At 40.0% G+C, this 22693-nt stretch overlaps 1 protein-coding gene across 1 annotated transcript in view; it reads left to right on the forward strand.

Annotated features, from left to right (window-relative positions):
* CHSY1 (chondroitin sulfate synthase 1) overlaps positions 1-20605 on the forward strand; it is a 102569-nt gene extending 81964 nt beyond the window's left edge. Inside the window, exon 3 of the mRNA XM_006129242.4 lies at positions 16976-20605. Coding sequence (XP_006129304.2) covers positions 16976-18568 — 1593 coding nt within the window. The 3' untranslated portion in view covers positions 18569-20605. The remainder of the gene's footprint in view (positions 1-16975) is intronic.
* Positions 20606-22693: the final 2088 nt, after the last annotated feature.

Genomic DNA, 22693 nt, shown 5'->3' on the forward strand with positions numbered 1-22693 from the left:
TGTCCTCCAATGTGTTGATCATACCACTGAGCCTGGCCTACCTGCCCTCTGGGATGCCCCAAAAGCTCTAGTCTGTCCCAGCCAAAGCACAGAATTGAGGTAACAGCCTCCCAGCGGAGTAACACAGGAGCTGAAACAGCTCAGCTTTGGAAGAGCTCAGCTATAGGGCTTTGACACACCCAGGAACATAGCCCCAAATAAATCCGTCTTACTCTGCATAAACTTTTACACAGAGAAAGCTCATAAATTTGCCCTCTTTATCAATGAAAGAGAGAGATGCACGATGGTTGCTCCCCACAGAGTAACAATTATTTACATTGGGTTTGATAATTAAGGGAAGTGTTTTTTATTAAGCAGAAAAAGGAGGATTTAAGCAATTGAAAGTGAAAACTGACTCCTCAAAGAAAACACATCAATTAAGCCTAATACACAAATAGAAATGGTTTCAAAGTATATTCCTCACCCTTGTCCTTATTTCAGGTAAAATACTTCAAGACCAAGATGATTTTTTTTTCTTTGGCCTGAGTCTACAGCTCTTAGTGTCCTTAGAGTTCTTTGTTTAAAGGTTTCTTCATGTGTATTCTCTTGGGGTGAGGAGGTAATTTCAAAAGCCAGCTGAAGACAAAAATTTGATTGCTTTCCATTCCTTAAATGATCTTTCCCCAGAGTGGGAATCCTTTGTTTTGTCTTCCCATTCATATGGAAAAAAAGATTCAAGATGGATTCCAACACCAAGTGGCATCGTTACATGTCTTTCTAGCACCATCCACAGTTTGGGAATATAAGAAAAACAAACTCATTTACAGATCATTGTCTTGAGCACCAGGCTATTAAGTTTACTTATGTATCACTGATGGCTTTCACTAGAAGACTTAAATTAATAAAACAAGTTTGCACTTCATATATCTGATTTCACATACAAGAATGATACATGCACAGAAATAGAATAAATACATTCAGCAGGTTGTAACTTTAAAAATGTCGCATGACGCTTTTTGCCCAAAGCATTTTAGAGTTGTGCATATCCATAAACCAATGTTCATAAAGTGTGTGGGGGTGTAGCTGTGACAGTTGCCAGCATGGTTACCCACAATAAAGGATTGCTGCTACTTGTGCGAGCCAAGTTGGGCAATCAAGAAAAGGCATTTCAAAAATATGTGGAGTTTTTAAAGAGGGTTTTGGCTTCTAGTGTCCATGACCTCCTGGGCAGGGCATTTCACAATTGTGACCAGAGTGGTCAGTGTCGGACCTTGTGAGCAGCTTCTGAAGGAAAGTTAAAGTCAATGTAGGTCACATGCTGTTGACAGTGCATCAGCCACTGTAGACTAACTATGGTCAATGCCATTTTGGGAAGCGGGGTTGCTGTGTTGCCAACACAAGGCACTTGCATCAGCAGGAGGCAGACCTGTATATAAATGCAAGCACAACTAGGTCAGTGTAAGGTCGTTCACATCAATCTACTTTGTAGTGTAAATCAAGCCTAAACTGCTTGCTTTTTGGTAATAGAAGATATTCTAGCATTAAACTCTTTCCCTAGTAAAAGGTGACATTCCGGATGGATTGCTGTGTGACATTATGATGACTGTGTGCTATGATGCTAAAGAAGTACACGGAAGTGGGATGTCTGTTCCATAAATCAAAAGGTCAAACTTTCTTTAGAGAGGCACAGTAATTTATTCACCCACATGGATCAAAACTGTTCTGGGGCATGCGTAGATTTGTCTTCCCAAAACAAACATCTCTTGGATATGTTGTTTTCTAAGACAATGAGACATTCCTCTGGCTTTTAGCAACACACCAGACTGCACAGGACATCTGAAGAGACACTGACATCTGTTTTGGAAGGCTGGGTTTTATTTTTATTTTGTTCCAGTTTACAAGGACTTGAAGCAAATTTGCTGCTGTTATTTTCAGCCATGCTATCGGGCTGGAACAATTTTTATAGTGGGGGTGCCGAGAGCTCTCGAACCTAACTAGAAACCTTGTATTCAATGGAAACCACTTCAAGCCAGGGGATGCTACAGCACTTCTCTCCCCCCGACACACCCTTTGTTCCTGCACCTATGCATGCCGCGATAACAAATAATTATGGATGCTGAACAAGACCTGGGGTCTCACGAGAAGGACAGTATAAAACTTACAAAAATGTCTTCCTCTGTGCATTTGTGTGTACTTTTAAAAGATTAATTGACCAAAATAGTGGCGTAATGAAAAGAATGAATGTTTCAGTAAACTGACCACAGAGGATTTGGCATTCCTGATGCTGCATTATCACCAGAGCTGCTTAATTGCTAAATGCCTCCCGAGAACAGTAAGGAGAGCTATACTCTGTTTCACTGATACCCATCTCTAAAGCCCTTCCAAGCAACATGTCAAATGCTACACATTCATAATAGTTCACAGGCAAGGCATTGCAGTCATGTATGTGACGCTATTAACCCCATTCCATATCTTTATCCTTCTAATCAAACTAGTCACAATGCCTCCACCCTAAAACACTCACACTGACATAAACTTGCTTCTGTTGACAAGAGCCTCATCCTACCTTTCACTTGCTGAATCCTCCCGTCTTCTTTCTTCTATGATTAAAAAAAGAGCCAGATAGATTCATGGAGGTTAGGTCCATCAATTGCTATTAGCCAGGATGGGTAGGAATGGTGTCTCTAGCCTGTTTGTCTGGAAATGGGTGACAAGGAAGGGATTGCATGAGGATTACCTGTTGTGTTCCCTCCCTCTGGGCCATCTGGTATTGGCCACTGTCGGCAGATGGACCAGTGGGCTGGATGGACCATTGGTCTGACCCAGTACGGCCATTCTTTTGTTTTTATGTTTCTCCCTTGAATTCAGCAGCAACACCCCTAAAGAGTTGTGACTTATGCTGAGCTTACGTGTGATGCCCAAGAAATAACTTGACTTGCCCTCCGCCAGTGTTCTGTAAGCTGTGCGCTTGTGTGGCCGTTCAGGAGAGAATCAAGTGCTGCCCTGCTGATTAGCAGAGCACCCACAGCTATGTTTTTTGTTTCAACTGGTGATGCACATTCACACACACTTTGATGCGCATCAACTTTATTCTCCACACAGATGGAAAAATTAGAAGGAACATTGCCCTCCACCTCCCAAACTGGTAGAAAGGAGGCAGGGAAGGCTGGGAGTTTTCATATATCACTCTGCAAATCTGTAAGCTCCTTTCTGCAGTTCTAGAGAGGTGCTAGCTCTACAAAAGAAAGGGAAAGCACTGTATTGGATGTCCATTCAGAGCTGCAGTATAAAGGCTATATGTGCTGCAGAATCTGGTGCAGGGTACTGTAGCTGCAAACGAATGCATTAAAAGCAGCAGATATAACCACAAGAGAGAATTGAAATATCAGAATTCTGAAATGGAGCCTGAGCTTTGAAGTCCTATCCGCAGAAGTGGGTTGCAACAACCCAAACTATCCTGCAGTATAGAAGCAGAGTAGGAAAGAAACCATGAGGCGAAATCAGAACGCTATTCAGATGTAAGTAGCAGAAACGTTCAAGACAATTAAATGCATGCTTTGCTTGATTGACAAATTTTGTGAAGGACTTGATTGCCAATGTTGAGGAGGTGTGTTGCACTCTTTTTTTGAGTTTTCATTCAGTGTAATGGGAGCTGTTGGTAACCACACTTCCTGCTTTTGCTTGAGCCATTATAAAGTTTGAAAAGCAGCATTGAAAACTTTAGTGCCAAAGCTAAATTATAGGCAGTGTACATCGGAGCCCCCCCTCCATCTGACACATTGCTTGTATTGCAACATGCTCTCTGTGATGTAGCGCTGCAGACTCACGCTATTTGTTACTTGTCCAAACTATGCCAGAGCACAAACCTCCAGGAAAAACCTCAGACCATATACAGTTAGTCAGCAACTCCATGAGAAATCTCTATCCATATTTGAACTAATGGGCTAACTTGGATATTGCAGGGAGGGGGATGACAATGCCAATCTGTCTGACAGCTTATTTCAGTAATAAAAAAGTTGTTCCATTGATTGGAAGACAATAAAATCATGGCTGTGTATCAAGACAGGCTCTCTTTTAAAGCTATACACATATGCACAATTGGGGAGGAACGGGGTGGGGTCTGACCACACACATACACACAGCTTCTCAATTCCCTTCATTTGGCTGGTGCCGACCTCCAGGACAGATAACACCTGTAAATCAATTAAAATGAATCTCCCTTTATTTTTCTTAGTAATCTTCATGCACTTCTACCTCTCCTGAAAATTGACCTAACAAGGGCATCTGAAAATTATTTTTTTTACACCTCAGAGACATCATTTACAAATATTGGTGAGGTTTTTTTTTTCATCTAGAGCTCTTCATACTAATCTTATGTAGTCTTTCTATAATAAATATCAAGAAAGTCAAATTACTTAAAGACTGTCCCTACTAAATAGGCATCATTCCTCTACTGATCTCATAAACAAAGTATCCATATCCTTTTGTGACCTACCTATTAAGTGCATCATCTGTGAGAGTTCAAGTTCTTCTGTACCATCATATGGTTCTGCACAGTTGCATATAACTTTTAATGCTATATATATTTAATCCGTGTGTTTCCCAATAATAAGGCATAGTGGTGGTTGATTCAGCTACTATCGATCAGTCTTAAGGTATGATAGAGGTTATTGGCCAGTGAGAAATCTGACCTAGTTCTTCCTGAAGTCTTGTGTGGCACATGAGTGCAAAAAACATTTTTTTAAAAAATTCAATCATGGCATCTAACCATGGAAATTGAGATCTGCAGGTAGTGCATACCACACACGACTAACTATTTAGGCTTTTAGACATGTAGTATGCTAGAGCCAGTGCTATCCAGTACAATTCTGAAGAAGTAAGGAAGCATGTGGCTTCTCCACGGAGCAAAAAAATTTGTGGTTTCTTTTCTGCTGTTCTGAGCAATTATAAAACAATGCTTCTGGCCAGAGCCACATGTGCCTTTGAAACACACACTGAAACAGTTCTGTGTTGCTTCAGTAAATGCAGAAATCTCACACTGTTCTCCTTGTGAAATGGGCGGATTTTAGTTCAGGTCCTAGCGAGCACATCACACAAACCAGCGGCAGAATAGGCTTTATCTCCATGCTTGGCAGCATCTGGGGATGTAAGCGACTAGTCAACTACCCGATAAGCAGATAGTCCAGTAATGACTCAACTGGTCGCTCCCTTCCCTCCTCCCCCCCACCCCACCTCTATCAGAGAGAGAGAGAGCAAGGTGGGGGGACAGGAGCTGGTTTAAAAGCTGGTTCTCCCCCAGCATCATCTCAGCAGGGGAGGCAAAGGCACAGCTGCCAGGTGTCCTAACTGTTGTGCTTCTGCCTTAGAAATATAGCGAGAGTCCCTCAGGCTACATTTCAAAGGCAGAAGTGCAGCAGTCAGAGCCAGGGGCGAGCAGGGACTGGCTCTTCATACATTTAAAAGGCAGAGCCGCAGTGGGGTTAGCTCCTGGGGCCGAAAGCTGACCCCACTGCAGCTCCCCTGCTTATCGACTAGTCGATGGAAATTCCATTGACTACTTGATTAAACTAAATTTAACATCCCTAGTCCATGCCCCTCCCCCCTCCTCAACTCTCCAGGGTGGAGGGGGGCTGGCCTTTGGCTGCCTTGTCTATTACACAGCTCCTGCTATGAAATTGTCAAGACAGCCAACATTGAATGTGAGGAATGCAATGTCTACTAGACACTGTGGAGTTGGGCATCTACACTGGTGGGGAAAGGTTGCTGTGTGGACACTGATCTATTTGGTCAGTGTAAATTGCCTTAAACCAACCTAACTGCATAGCGTCAACCAGCTCTAAGAAGGACAAAAATCAGAAACAAAGTATTTGATGCAAAAGTAATTTGGTACCATTCCTGTGTCTGGCCTTAAATGATCAAATCAGAAGTGAGTTACTGCTGCTTCATTCTTATTTTGTCTGGATTAGTGAAGGCAGCCGCTGCTTGATTTGGAAAGAAAAGCTAAATCACTTTTCCCATCAGCCGATGTCTTAGCTCCAGTGAGACCCACATACAACACAAGGCATTTTTACCGGATTCCTAAACTGGAAATGCTCGAAATGAATTTTGAAAGCACTTTCTCAAGTGAATGTGGTATAAATTAGTCATCAAAACCTGTGATGCTGCACTTCTTTAGTAGCTATAGGGTAAAACATTTAACTGCATTTATTGGCATGCTCCTCGCTTTTGTTCCTATTAAGCCAGAAAAAATCCGTTTGGAAACAGGATTTTAAATTACAGCCAAACCTTGTGAGGTTTTGCATAACCAAATGTAAACTCTTCAAAAAGGCCATTTTAAAGGTGTTTTTTTAATTTGTTGTTGTTCTAGGATACAAAATACTTGCCTAAAAATACTTTATTGCTTTAAAAAGTAAAATAACTGCAAAGAAGTGGCCCTTGAGGCTTTATAAAACTGGAGTGGTGGCAGCTGTGTGGTTAGTATGTTAGATGTTCCAAATGAGAGAACATTGTTTAAACAAACTGAGCAATAATCTCCTTCTGAGAGATGTTTATGAAGGCGCCTGTCTCATCTTCTCTTTTCTCACTAATGCTCCCAGTCTGTTTCCCATTACTGAATTTGGGAGCAGGGGGGAGAGGACCCTTCAGTTTCCAGCTGCAGTGAACTGATTAGTTCTTTTGTCTAGGTCACAGGAAAATGTCTTTGCAAAGCAAAGCAAAATAAAACAAAACAGGTTATTTCCTTCTCTCTGCTCCACTTCAGAATCGGGAGAACTTAAATCCCTTTTTAAACTTTTTGTTCTGTGGTCTGTTTGTGCTGTGGTCTGTTTGTCATGCTAATTCCATGATACTAGAGAGACCATCAGCAGACATATCTTTGGTGTCTCTAGTTAATATCTATTTTAACTTTGGAGGAAGGAGGAGGAACTGCTGTTCCGACAAGTGACTATGTTGGTTGGTAGAAAGGAGAAGAGATACACATTCGGAGAGTATGAGCTATTAGAAATTAATTGGTTTGGAAAAACTGGAAACAGGCACATGCAAGACAGATTTTTAAGCTTCTGTACTTGTTGAGATGGAGCAAAGAGGATAGTTGCTTACAATGCAACTACTTCATTAAACTATTGTAAACTAAAGATTAAACTCAAATGCAGTCACTCTTGTAATTTACAGCTGGACTAGACATTCCTTGGGAATTCAGTGACCTTGGATTTGCTGTAATTTAAAGTTGTCCAAGATGTTTGGCTTCCTCTTTGAAAACACTCTGGAGAGAGGGAAAGCAGTAGCTTCATAGAGGTCAGCAAAAAACAAGGCCCTGTTGTAAGGAAGATCCCGAGAGCGTCTTAGCAGACTTTGGTTGCTTAAATGAAACTACCAGCCCAATTTTTTGTAATGCCATAAAAAGAAGTTTATTTTACTACTCACTCTTACTAAAGAGCAGGCTTAGAATTATTTGATATATTGGTTCTGAGCCTAAAACTATTTTGTAGCACCCTCAATGTTCCTTTCCAAAACTGCATTAGATATGGTTTGAGATTTGTCCGGCCAATATTTTTCCCTTGTATTTAAAACAAACGTCATTAGCATCACTGATAGTTAAACATGGGCTTAAGTTCTGTGCTTTAAAAAAGATGGGCCGAACATATGCTTAATTGCTTTGCTGAATTGGGGCCAGAATGTTGTATTGGTTAGTTCAAAAATTTCACGTGAACATTTAGTGCTGTGGATGACCCTTTCTATGCCTCTTGTTGCAGTAGATCGAGAGATTGTGTTTATAGGGTGAGAATAAGGTGCCTAGTAAATCACTGTTCATCCTTCACCCGAATCATCCATTTTACAGAGTGCCTTTGAGCACCCTAGCAGCAGCTGTGGTGGGTTTCACAGGATGCAGTTAAATGTAAAATGCAAAACCTGTATGAAGAGTCATTAAGAAGAATCCTCACTCCATTCATGGCTGCAGATCTGTTACTTGAATCTCTCACACTCACATTCGCCAGCGCCGCCCTCCCCTCTCATGGCGAAACATTTTATCAGCAGTATTGTCAATAAGGAGAGGGGTGGGAGGGCTTACTGAAATAGTTGGTGGTAAAACCTCTAACATAGATGCAAATGTACTGGCATAAGGTGGGTCATACCAAGATAGCTTGCAACGTGAGCTATTAGCCTAGCTTTTAATTGGTTGGATTTTGTATTGAAAGTGCATCTCAGGTTTCTCAAATATGCCGTACAACATGAGATGGCCAGAGCTGCTTTTCATGACATTTGTGGAGGTGTATTTTCTGGGCTGTGACAATACAATCTGGACCTGAGAGAGCATGTCTCAGGGGGCTGTCCTGTGGCTTCAGGCCAGTTTCTGTATATATTGGCCTTACTTTTTGAGTCCATTTTCTCTAATATGCTGGTTTTTCCCCCGCAAAAGACTTCTTCATTTAAAATGATCAACATAACCCTCTTTCAGTGAGTCTTGGATCCTAGCCCATAGTGCCCACAACAGCTGTACCACAATTTAAACACTCAGTCTCTAAAGAATTGGGGAACTTTAGGGTGTTCTAAAGCTTCAGCAGGTCTAGAGTAAATACTGGTCAATGAAGATTGGCTCTTCTTTGTAGCCCAGTGTTTCTAGTACTCTGCATTAGTATAAAGCTTGCTTAGAATATAATCACCACAATTAATAATCATGAAAGGTTCTTAAAAAAAAAAGATCTTAGAGAAGTATGTTCCCAATTAGGAATGTAAGCAACTAATCGACTAGTCCTTTCCTCCCTTCCCCCCCCCCCCCCCCCGCTGCCTCTATCAGAAAGAGAGGGTGCTGGGGAGTGATGGCTTAAAGGCCAGTTTCCTCTAGCTCCATGGGAGGGGCTGGGGTGCAGCAGCACTGTTCCACCTTTGAAATGTACAAGAGTCCCCACTGGGGCTCTTGTATATTTCAAAGTGAAAGTGCCGCATGGAGCCTGGGGCCAGCAGGGGACTCAGAGTCTCCTACAGACCCCAGGCTCCATGCGGAATTTCAATCTTCCAAGTGCACAAGAGCCCTTGCTGGGGCTTTTGTACATTTCAAAGGCAGAACACCACTGGGCGGGCTCTTGCTACTTTTCAAAGCAGAAGCGTCCTTATTGACTAATCGAATAGTCAATGGAAATTCCAGCCACTAGAAAAAGCATTTGTATACTTCATTGTTTGAGGATTTGGAAAGCACTACACAGCTATGATCCAGAAATTCCATTGACTATTCATAGAATCATAGGACTGGAAGGGACCTCGAGAGGTCATCAAGTCCAGCCCCCCGCCCTCAAGGCAGGACCAAGCTCTGTCTACACCATCCTTGACAGATGTCTATCTAACCTGTTCTTAAATATCTCCAGAGAGGGAGATTCCACCACCTCCCTTGGCAATTTATTCCAATATTTGACCACCTTGACAGCTAGGAATTTTTTCCTAATGTCCAATCTAAACGTCCCTTACTGCACTTTAAGCCCATTACTCCTTGTCCTGTCCTCAGAAACCAAGAGGAACAAATTTTCTCCTTCCTCCTTGTGACACCCTTTTAGATATTTGAAAACCGCTATCATGTCCCCCCTTAATCTTCTTTTTTCCAAACTAAACAAGCCCAGTTCATGAAGCCTGCCTTCATAGGTCATGTTCTCTAAACCTTTAATCATTCTTGTCGCTCTTCTCTGTACCCTTTCCAATTTCTCCACATCTTTCTTGAAATGTGGTGCCCAGAACTGGACACAGTACTCCAGCTGAGGCCTAACTAGTGCAGAGTAGAGCAGCAGAATGACTTCACGAGTTTTGCTTACAACACACCTGTTGATACAACCTAGAATCATATTTGCTTTTTTTGCAACAGCATCACACTGTTGACTTATATTCAACTTGTGGTCCACTATGACCCCTAGATTCCTTTCCGCCATGCTCCTTCCTAGACAGTCGCTTCCCATCTTGTATGTATGGAACTGATTGTTCCTTCCTAAGTGGAGCACTTTGCATTTCTCTTTATTATACTTCATCCTGTTTACCTCTGACCGTTTCTTTAACTTGCTAAGGTTATTTTGAATTATGTCCCTATCCTCCAAAGAAGTTGCAATCATCTGCAAACTTAATAAGCGTACTCTGTATCCCAATATCTACATGATTGATGAAGATATTGAACAGTACGGGTCCCAAAACAGACCCTTGCGGAACTCCACTTGTTATCCCTTTCCAGCAGGATTTAGCACCGTTAACAACAATTCTCTGACTACGGTTATCCAGCCAATTATGCACCCACCTTATCGTGGCCCTATCTAAGTTATATTTGCCTAGTTTATCAATAAGAATATCATGCGAGACCGTATCAAATGCCTTACTAAAGTCTAGGTATATGACATCCACCGCTTCTCCCTTATCCACAAGGCTCGTTATCCTATCAAAGAAAGCTATCAGATTAGTTTGGCATGATTTGTTCTTCACAAACCCATGCTGGCTATTCCCTATCACTTTATTACCTTCCAAGTGTTTGCATATGATTTCCTTAATTACCTGCTCCATTATCTTCCCTAGGACAGACGTTAAACTGACCGGTCTGTAGTTTCCTGGGTTGTTCTTATTCCCCTTTTTATAGATGGGCACAATATTTGCCCTTTTCCAGTCTTCTTGGAATCTCCCCTGTCTTCCATGATTTTTCAAAGATCATAGCTAAAGGCTCAGATACCTCCTCTATCAGCTCCTTGAGTATCCTGGGATGCAATTCATCAGGACCTGGTGACTTGCTGACATCTAACTTTCCTAAGTGATTTTTAACTTGTTCTTTGTGTATCCTATCTTCTAAACTTACCCTCTCTCTGCTTGTATTCACTACGTTAGGCACACCTCCAGACTTCTTGGTGAAGACCGAAACAAAGAAGTCATTGAGCATCTCTGCCATTTCCAAGTTTCCTGTTACTGCTTCTCCCTCCTCTCAATTAGTTGATTAATCTAATTTTAACATCCCTATTCCAAATGAGGGGAATACGTACTAGTGAGGATATAGTAACCAGTTTATCATGCAAAAGCTGTAGAGAACTATACATTCTACATATTGACCACATTGCTGCTGTTTAATATCTTCTTCTGGACTTCTTTTTATACGTTTTGATAGTCAGCAGGCAAACAAAATAAAGATCATAGCTGTGTAGTGTTTTCCAAATCTTCAAACAGTGAAGTGTACAAATGCTTTTTCTAGTGGCCATAGTCCTTTTGGGGGCATGATCAAATGCTTTGAGATCAGGCCCCTTCCATAAGCTAACTTTTAAACAAATTTATAACTAGCTGGCGGGGCATAATTGGTTCCAAGCACGGATTGTGTCCTGCAACATAGAGCCACAGGCTCAGAAGGGACTGCAGGGGTCATCGAGTCTAACCCTCTGCCAAGATGCAGGATTTGTTGTGTCTAAATCATCCAAGACAGATGATTATCCAGCTTCCTTTTGGCAAGCTCCATTGAAGAAACTTCAGCTTCCACAACCTCCAAAGGCAGCCTGTTCCATTCTCCTCCTCTTCTCACAGTTAGGAAGTTTTTTTCCCCGAGAGCTTATCTAAATCTGCTATGTTGTGGTTTGAACACATTGCCTCTTGTCCTGCCCTCTGGGGCAAAAGAGAACAACTCTTTTCCATCTTTTTTTTTTTATGGCAGCAGTTCAAGTATCTGAAGGCTACTCCCATATCGTCCTTTAATCTCTTCCAAACTAAGCATACCCAGTTCCTTTAGCCTTTGCTCATTTGACTTGTTTTCCATGCCTTTGATCATTTTTGTCGCTTGCCTCGGGATCCTTTCCAGTTTATCTATGTTCTTTTTCTACATTAGTGTCCACAGTACCCCAGCTGAGGCCTTACCAGCACTGAGCGGTAGTACAGCCTCCCATGACTTGCATGCTATTTTAATGCATTCTAAAACTGCATTTGCTGCTTTTGCAACAGCATTGTGCCGCTGTGCACTCTTACGTTGAGGGCTGTGAACCACCACATCTCAAGATCCTTCTTAGCAATGCTGCTGTCAAGCCAGTTTCTCTCCCTTACTTCCCCTCTCTCCCCCACCTCAAATTCTGTATGGATATGGAAACTACTATGATAGCAGAAATGCTGATTACCTTTGTTACCGGTCTAGGTTGACACATGGTCATTTTTCTTTAAGGGAGTCATCCTAAAAGGTGAATGGAGGTGGGGGGGGGGGGAGTTAACTATATAACCTATTCATCCAGTTTTCTTTCTAGGTGCATTCAATAGGATATCCCAGAGTATCCTGCATTGTATGATGTTTGTGCCCTTTTCTGTGTTTGATTCTGGAGCACTCTGTTCTTTGTGGCGGCACTGTGAGTTATCTGCTCAGTTTTTCCAAGAATGCACAGGCAGTGTGGCAAGTGTAAATGTGCAAACAAAGATAATGGGGTTGAGTTGTGAAAAAATGAGTTGTTGAATAAACGATTCTGTGTCTCAGGTTTACAGATTTGTTTTAATAAACGGTTAATCAATTGTTAGTTCAGCTGATCAGTAAGCTGCTTATAGCCATTTAGACCATCTTCTGTTGATGCATACTGAAATACTCATGTTGTCTATAATATGCTTATAACATCTGTTAATGATTTATTAGCCTTTTATAAATAATTTTTAAATGGGATCTTAGTGTTTATCTACACTTACAATACTTTTAAATTGCTCTGCTATAGCAATAAGTGAAGCTACTACCTATGCCAACTAGGGATGTAATAGTGTATGTGGTTAAACAATTAACTGATAAGATGATGCTTATCTGTTAATGCTACCAGGTACATGCAACCCCTCCTTTCCCCCCCTCCCCACCACGTGCAGTGGGCTGGCCATCAGGCTGGCTCAGTCCCAGTTCATGCTAGGTACCAGCTGCTACCCCCACTGCAGCGCTGCATGAAAATAATTTAGGAGCCAGCGGACAGGCAGAGCCACAGCTAGGGTGGCTGCCGGGACCTGGCAAGAGCTGGGACGGAGCCAGCTTACCTGCTTGCTGCCTCCCAAGCGACTTTCAATGCAGAGCCACAGCAGTTAACCATGTAACCAACAAAACATTTGTTGTCTACAGTTACCAGATTACACTCCATTTAACATCCCTAATGCCAACCAGAGATCCTCTCCGGTTGACATAAATGCACCACTTCTCCAAAAGGAGGAAGCGCTGTCAGATGTGCTGCCATCAGTGCAGTTCTCTGTACATCAAGTGTTAGCTCAGTGTAACTGCATTGCTCAGGGGTGTGGAAAATCCACATAAGTTGGTAGCATAGATCAAGCCTATGTGTCAAGTTACTCCTATTATTTTTAAACATCCTTTGCCATTGAAGTTAATAGGAGCTGTGCCGCCAGCTTCAATGAGTAGAGAATCAGGTTCGTAGCGTACAAGTGGCCTTAAGGGCATACTTTTCCTTCTGAAGTACATGAGGACTGACTTGTGTGATGGAGGAAATGTGATGTTTTATAAGAAAGGAAATTAAAATATCATTCTTGCAAGCTGCTATTCTGAAAAATGTGGTCACATACAAGCTTTCTGGAAGCCTTGCTGCCATCTGCTTAGTTGTGTATCTGCATTCCAGCTCTGACTAGCAGCTCCACTGCACTGAATGGTTTGTTCGAATTTCCACCTTGGGAGAGCTGGGTGGGAATTTAATGTTTTCTGTTTAAATTGCATTGAGTTGAAACTCTAAATACCAGTCAAGCCTGCAAATGACTTTTTTTTCTTTTCAGATCAGTTTTCTTGGAGGATATCCAATTAATTTGGAGAAAGAAAGCTTATTAAATTATCTGGGCTTTAACAAACATGGCTAGCATTTTGTTCCTACTTAGCAAGCATCTATGGTAGTCCTTAACTTATATTAATTACATTGGGTTTAGAAAGTTAGTTAACAGCCCCTATCTTAATTTGCATTCAAGTTTCATAATCTTTTTCCTACCCATCAGTGTTCTGTTAAAAATTTAAGTAACCTAAAAGTGCTTCTGCTTTTCATCATTTCCTACTGTGGGTGTTTGAGTCCCCTGAACTGGTATCTCACAGTAAATGTTCTATCTTTAGGGTCTTAATTTTTTTTAATCCAAAACAGATATTGAAAATAAATCCTATTATCAGTGCTGCTTAAACTCACACTAGCTACCAATTGAAATAGTTTAATGTATTTATAATCTTGCATTCAAAAATCCTATAGAAATCTGTTCTTTCACCTGTATTCGAATGATTGAAATACTGTTGAAATCCATTGGTAGGGCCTATATTTGGTATTGCTTCTAGTGTTATAACTTTTACTATAAGAGATATGCCTGGTGGAGACAGCTTAGAATTAAAATATATGTTTTAACTCTGTGCTTTTGCAATGTTTTTGTTCATGCTATATACATTCTCCATTGTAATAAATGTTTTACAGGATTAAATCTAAGTGGGTGCGACACGGGGTCATGAGCTCTTAACAAAAACTGTGCAAGACTTAAAATGTGCTACAATATCCCATTATTAGTAACAGAAAAAAACATGCACATAATTAAACAGGGAGGGGAGGCAGGATGGGGGAACCATGCTTCAGAGCTGGTTTCTTGAACAAGGCCTACATCCATTTTACTCTTTTAGATCCAACTGTGAGCATCAATTGGACTGAGTTCCACCCCAATAATACTCTGCTTTTGTACTTGGGAGAGTTTCTATTGTGCACTAGTCTGAAAGGGTATGTACTCGTTTTCAGACAGTTTGCCTGTTTTTACAGCCTAGGGACCCTGATCAGGGACGTTTCAGGTCCCCTTTATGCTGGGCAATATACACCCTAGTAAAAGACAAATTCTTTTCCAAATGAAAAGAATGAAATGACATACAGTTCACACTGACAAGAGGAAAGAATGACTTAATGTGGAGAAGGTAGAATAGGGAAGAATAAATGTCTTGAATGATAAATGGGCTGGAGAGGGAAAGAAATGGTGATATACTGCAACTTGACTGGGGGAAAGTGATAAGGGGGTAATGCAAGTAACATGCCCCACTGCAAGTATTATGCAGCTATAGTTAATAAACATTGTTCTTAAATAGTGGGTCACACCAAGCAAATCAGGTAAAGTGTGGTGGACCACTTGCACTCCAAACACTCTGTCTCTGTGTGGCTACATACCACTGCAGCACTATTTTGGGATACCTATCCCACATCTTAACAGCGAGCCTGTTATTTCGAAATATAACAGACTCGCTAATCTAACAAAGAGCAAGGGACGTTTCGGAATAGCTAGTTATTTCAAAATTTTGCGCTGTGTAGACTTTGCCAAATTACAAAGTAAACTATTCTGAAGTAGATTGAAATAAGATGTGCAATTTGTGTAGGTCAAATTGCGTTTTCTATTTCAACCTACGGTGCAGGGTAGACCCACCTTGTGTGTGCATCTCTTTATGTACCTTTTGTGTTCTACAGTTACACTACACCAGATTGCTGTATAAAATAATAGTGCTGTTCTGCTTTTCAAACTATTGGATAGTGCAGATTTAAAATAAAGCAAATAAATAAAAATAGTGACTGCCCCTGTGGTATCCACAATAATATATTGCTCGTTAATTTACTTACTCTCTGTCCCCCCACATACACACACAGTGGTTTGTTTTTTTTACCATAGAAGCAGTGGAATCTAGGTGTGAGTTCCCCCTCTAGATACTCATCCACAATAATGGGCCAAATATGGGACAAACAGCAATTAGAGACCTATGCAATGGGATTTCTAGCTGCTGTATATCGACACAACAAGATCACATAAGAATGGCAGCCAGTTTAATTGCCCTCTTTAAGATGGAGAGACTTTATTTAATTTTTTCTTATTTTATAATTTGCATGTAACACTCTGCTTGAATCATCTTGCATTCCTAGGTTTTATGTTTAGGCTCATTCCATTTTAAAATATCTCTGCCTGTGGTTATGGTTGAACTGCTGTAGCCACAGAGCTGCACCACAGCACTTTTGTGGCACTTCAGTGTAAAACGCTGTAGTGACAGAAAAAGTTCTCCCATCTCTGTAATTAGTCACTCCCCCAAGAGGTGGTAGTTAGAATTCTGCCATCGACCTAGCACTCTTTCCATTGGGGGTTAGGTCAGCTTAATGATGTCTCCCAGGAGTGTGGATTTTTCACTCCCTGAGACACCTAGCTGGGCACATGTAACATTTGGTGTACACCAATCTCAACCTTCCACCTCATTATTTTGATATAGAGCAATTCCCATTTTAAGAATTATGCTCTACTGTGTATGTACTTTTTTTTTTTTTTACTTGTACGAAATTGCTGTAGGTAATTTTTGAAGGGTCTTGTTATCAGCTAAAACTTATATTTGAGAACTTACATTTTTTTTAAATCTGGACCACATCACCGCCAACCGCAGTGACTGAATCCTGATGGGTGTGATGTGGTGTCTTCATGTTTAGTGATGCAGGAATTAAACTCAGCCTCTTTGGTAATAATGTTTAGTTTAGTTTTCATGCCAGTATCCTACAAGTTCTTTAAAGAGTATGGCCATAAAGGAAAAGTTTTAAAGGACATGATAATGAAAACATACTTATTCTGAATATGGTTTCCATGCCTTTCTATATGCCATTGGAAAAAAAAGTCCAGAAAAATGCAATGAATTTTATAATGTAGAGAATAAAAACGCACTTTGACCTATTTTAGCTGATAATGCTGTCTTGAGTTTGTGATCTGCTTAGCACACAGTTGTTCAGATATTGGTGGTATTAGTATTTCTAGAGTAGGTTACAATAATTCAAAATCCATGGTAGATGTTTCTTTCACCAGTTGACAATGATTAACCCTCTGAATTCTTTGGAATTAAGAGCTGGTATCCATACAACCTGTGCCTAAAATGGAGAATAGCTTATTCAGAAAAACTTATGGTCACATAAGCAAGGAGGTATTTTTATACAATAGAGCTATGTGGGATAACTGTCATCAGTAAACTACCTCTAAAATATTAAATGTTGCAAAAATAATAACTTCCTATTTCTCTTTTTAGATGCAGCAGCTGTTTTATGAAAATTATGAGCAAAACAAAAAAGGCTACATCAAAGACCTTAGAAATAGCAAGATACACCGAGCTATAACATTACATCCCAACAAGAATCCCCCGTACCAATATAGACTTCATAGCTATATGCTGAGTCGCAAAATCGCAGAACTGCGTTACCGCACTATACAGCTGCACAGAGAAATTGTCCTGATGAGCAAATACAGCAATGCAGAAATACACAAAGATGATCTTCAGCTGGGGATACCACCTTCTTTTATGCGGTTCCAGCCACGCCAGCGTGAAGAGGTTCTGGAATGGGAGTTCCTTACAGGAAAGTATCTCTATTCTGCAGCTGATGGACAGCCCCCTCGGAGAGGGATGGACTCATCTCAGCGTCAAGCATTGGATGACATTGTTATGCAGGTCATGGAAATGATCAATGCCAATGCTAAGACTAGAGGGCGGATCATAGATTTCAAGGAGATACAATATGGCTATCGCAGAGTTAATCCTATGTATGGAGCAGAGTATGTTCTTGACTTGTTGCTTCTATACAAAAAGCACAAGGGAAAGAAGATGACCGTGCCTGTCAGAAGGCATGCCTATCTACAGCAGACATTCAGCAAGATCCAATTTATGGAGCATGAAGAGATAGATGCCAAAGAGCTGGCCAGCAAAATTAACCAAGACTCTGGATCCTTGTCTTTCTTGTCCAATTCATTGAAGATGTTTGTTCCATTCCAGCTCAGTGGATCAAAAGCAGAGCGGAAGGAGCCCAAAGACAGGAAGATCAACATCTTGATTCCTCTTTCTGGACGCTTTGATATGTTTGCAAGGTTCATGGGGAATTTTGAGAAAACTTGCCTCATTCCCAGTCAGAACGTCAAGTTGGTCGTCCTGCTTTTCAATTCTGACTCAAATCCTGACAAGGCGAAACAAATTGAATTGATGAGAGATTACCGTGTTAAGTATCCTAAGGCTGACATGCAGATCCTGCCAGTGTCTGGGGAATTTTCAAGAGCTTTGGCTCTTGAAGTTGGATCTTCTCAGTTTAAAAATGAGTCTTTGCTCTTCTTCTGCGATGTTGACCTCGTGTTTACCTCAGAGTTTCTCCAACGGTGTAGATCAAATACAGTTTTGGGCCAACAAATATACTTTCCAGTTATCTTTAGTCAGTATGATCCAAAGATAGTTTATAATGGAAAAGTTCCTAGTGACAATCATTTTGCTTTCACCCAGAAAACAGGTTTCTGGAGGAACTATGGCTTTGGCATTACCTGTATTTACAAAGGTGATCTCCTTAGAGCAGGGGGCTTTGATGTCTCTATCCAAGGTTGGGGCCTAGAGGACGTGGACCTATTTAACAAAGTCATTCAAGCTGGCTTAAAGACTTTCCGAAGCCAAGAAATCGGAGTTGTTCATGTACATCATCCAGTCTTTTGTGATCCCAATCTTGATCCAAAACAATACAAAATGTGCTTGGGGTCCAAAGCTTCAACTTATGGGTCCACACAACAATTGGCTGAACTATGGTTTGAAAAAAATGACCCTAATTTTGGGAAGAGCAGCAATACTAATGGCTCAGTGAGGACAGCCTAATGGTCCAGCTATGCTGGAGAAGACTTTTTTTAATTATCTAATTTATTTTTGGAAAATGTTTTGATAGTTCATTTTTAAAGACCACACAAGGATATATTTTAGAAATCATGTTTTCTTACCACGAACTCTTTTTTGAGAATGAGCTTTTTTGAACAAAACTGTGATATTTGCCTTTGAACAAAAGTTTTGGCTGAGTATTATCTGGCAGATCTGCATAATTTGATGACTTGAAATAAGGTTTCCATATAAACAAAGGACCTTTCTTTAAAAAACAAAAAACAAACCAAAAAAAAATCCCTTTTTCCATTGCTGTCTTTTTTGCTAGGATTTTATAAATTGGAAAACCCTGTATCTAACCTATTGTGTTGTGACTGTTACATTACACAAAGTCTATCCTTTTTAAATAGCCATAATGTTCAGATTGTGATAGAACAAAGCAAAAGTGTGTGGCAATAGTTGGGTTATTGATTTCAAAAGTATTTCAGTTGGTTGATTTATTTCAACCAAGAGTGTACTTTTGCTTATTGTGGCTGAGCAAAACTTTTAGAAGGGGATGTAGAAAAGAAGCACAACCTCATATCAGATTAGTCCATATGTAAGTTTTTGTCTGACATTTGGCCCATATGTGGATTTAACATTAAAAATTCCATGGTGGATTCTGTGTATTTAAAATTATTCTCTTGTCTTGAGCAGAGCTTGCATGATGGTGAAATGCTAAGTTGTAATGAGTGTGGGAGGGAGAAATAAGAATTACTCACCGCTAAAAAGGACACAATTAAAAATTTGAAATCCTTAATGAGAACATTGGAAACTTACATCTCATTGCATTCATTTTGTTCAGTCAGTTACCACAGTGTTTCTCAACCTTTTTTTATAAAACCTTAAAAAAAATAACTACCCCTAGTACCTACAGTTTTCAGACACACACACAATTTTTCTACCATTGTAACATATTTGTTTAAACAACTTAATTGTAATTAAGGCAGGCGATGAAATATTTAGGTGTAAAAAGTACAAAAATAATAAATTGCTGTAAAACTTTAAACAAAAATTGAGTTTTCTCCAATTTTCAGTTTTGTTGACGTACCCCCCAGACTTCTCGCGAGTACCCCTAAGGGTTCTCATACCACTGGTTGAGAAACACTGAGTTACAAGATGTTGATGGAAACAGTTGTTACAGTCTTTGGCTACTAGTTCCTTTTGTTTTCTGTATCTGATAGACCTTTAATTTATTTAATATCCATTGTTTTAGGTTCCTGCCCTTTTCTTGAATATGTTAGCCATTTATTTATATATATATATTAGAAATGTATTGCTTTTTCTCACTGTTAAGGTAGTGTACATCTTACTTGCAGTAAACTGTGATCTCCAAAGATTTCTTTTGAAAGTATTTTTTATTCCAAATTTCTTTTAAAATTTTACTTGTGTGACTCAAATAACCTTGGAAAGTGATTTGATGCTCTGAGGTGTTGAGTAGAAAAAAATGATTCATTTGAGTTATCACCTAGTAAAGGTTAAAGAAACATTCAATAAAGTGCCTTAAAGTAAACAAAAAGAAGGGGGGATCTTTTGCATTGAGACTTAGAACAGTGATGGAAATTGCCGTTGAAGCAGATCATACATTTGGATCTAATATCTTTTGCTCAGAAATTAAAAATAAAATCAGCAAACAAAATATTTTTCTATTGACTCTTCAACACCATTTTACCTCTATTCCCAGTTCCATTTCAGTAATATAAAGACCTACCCTTTGGGAGGTGAAAGGTTGTAAAAGAGATTGAAAATCCATATTTAGATTGGATTTACTAAGTTTTACGGGGTCTTTATGGAGTTATTGCTTGAATATTCCAATAGAAAAAATTAGTGGTTGTGCATTTATAAAGTATGAATTACATTTGCAACTAGTCTAGATGTCGTACAGATGTTGTCATTTTTTGGTGACAGCGCCAGGGATGTAGATACTTATGGATTCAATGCATGGAAAATATTGAAAGTCTTGGTCCTAAGATGCAATAAAGATTTGTATTTGCAATCCTATCTCATCATGTTGTCTGCCTCAGTCCTCATCTTACATAGCAGGCACAGTTTTAGGTACGTATTATAGCCAAAAATTGGGTGTGATATGAACCAAAGTACCATTTATACACAAGTTCTTGTCAGCTGTTCCAAATTTCAGATGCAATAGCCCTACTGCTCTTTACTGTTACGAGAAGTTTGTTTATGGAGCTCTTTGAAGTCTGCCTTGTGAGAAGATTTAAACTGCTTCAGCAGGTAATCAAGATGCCCGAAGCTACCTATAACCATAAACCGAAAGCATACTGTTTCCTAGCTGAATAACTCTGTATTTTTGTGTACTCTTAATTTTTATCATGCATAGGCCCCTTTTTCAGAGATACTGAGCACTTCCTCACTGTTATCTCTTCCATTTTTATCAGACCTCTCTAAATAGTTTGTTTTTTCTTAAGCCCCCAATCTTTGGAGTCATGTGATTATATAAAGAGTCAACTGATCTTTAGAAGTGCTGAGAACCAACTGTTTCTGTTAGTTTCAATAGGAGCCCTGAGTCTTGCATGCTTCTGGAAATTAAGCTAAAAGTGTGAGAGTAAGCAAATTAAATTAGTGATTGCTTCTGAAAATGATGGTCTTTAGTGTCTGAGATAGAAGGCATTATTTTGTATGTATATGTTTTGTATTATTATATTTTGTATTATAAATGCAAGGTATGAAGACCAACATTTCCAGAAGTGGCTAGTGACTTTGCATGTTTAATTTTTAGGGGAGGTGGTGGAGACACCATACAGGGACAGAGCCGCCTATACTGGGTAGTCAGGCAGTAGATGAGATGTCTTGATTTTTAGGTAAAGCTTTTGACATGCTCTCACTAACATACTAACATTCTTATGAACAAACTAGGGAAATGTGGTCTAGATGAAATTACTATAAGATGAGTACACAACTGGTTGAAAGTATATGCTTAGAGTAGGTACGTCAGACAGGGAGAATATCTAGTGAGGACCCGTAAGGTAGGACTTGGATCTGTTATGATTCAGTATTTTCATTTGCAACTTAGTGGTATGAACAGTGTCCCTGTGAAATTTGTGTATGACTCTAAGCTGGGACAGGGCTGCAGGCATTTTGGAGGAAAGCATTAGGGTTCAAAACGATCTTGAAATCGACAAGAAATTCAAGAGGGGAAAAAAGCCACCATTGCTAAACACAGTAAAAAGGTAGCCTTGAAAAATGGAAAGTCCTGTCTTACTCAGGAAAATACAAAGGAGCATAAACTCTAGCAAGCCAAGTGTAAAAGTATAATTAGGCAGGCCAAAAAAAGAATTTGAAGAGTGTTTAGCAAGAGACTCCGAAACTAGCAGCAAAAGTACATCAGAAGCAAGGAGCTTGCCAAACAAACAGTGGGACCGCTGGAAGATGGAGTGGTAATGGAGTACTCAAAGAGAAAGCCATTGCAGAGAAGCTAAATGAGTATGAGGGGGAGATTCCCACACCTGAGCTGTTCTTTTTAAGTGACAAATGTGAAGAACTGTCCTAGAATGAGATGTCAGCAAAGGTGATTTTGGAACAAATTGGTAAATTAAATACTAAAAAGTCACCATGGCTAGATGATATTCACCCAAGAGTTCTGAAAGAACTCCGTTATGAATTTGAAGAACTAACAACTGTTGTATGTAAACTCTCACTTCATCAGCCTCTGTACCAAGTGACCAGATGTTAGCTAATGTAACACCAATTTTTTTAAGACTTCAGAGGCAATCCCATCAATTACAGGCCAGTAAACCTAACTTCAGTTCCAGACAAATCAGTTCAAATTAGTGTAAAGTACAGAATTATCAGACACGTAGATTAATATGATTTGTTGGGAAAACAGCCAATGTGGCTTTTGTAAAGAGAAATCACGCCTCATCAATCCATTAGAATTATTTGTGGGAATTTTTGAAAAGGTCCGTTAGAATTCTTTGTGAGAATTTGTGAGAAGGTCCTCTCATGGATCATAATCGGTTTAAAGACCGGAAACAGAGGGTAGAATAAATGATCAGTTTTCAGAGTGGGAGAGAAGTCAATAATGGGGTCCCCCCAGAGATCTGTAGGGGGCCAGTGCTGGTCAACATA

Source organism: Pelodiscus sinensis, chromosome 14, assembly GCF_049634645.1.
Source record: "Pelodiscus sinensis isolate JC-2024 chromosome 14, ASM4963464v1, whole genome shotgun sequence".
NCBI lineage: Eukaryota > Metazoa > Chordata > Testudines > Trionychidae > Pelodiscus > Pelodiscus sinensis.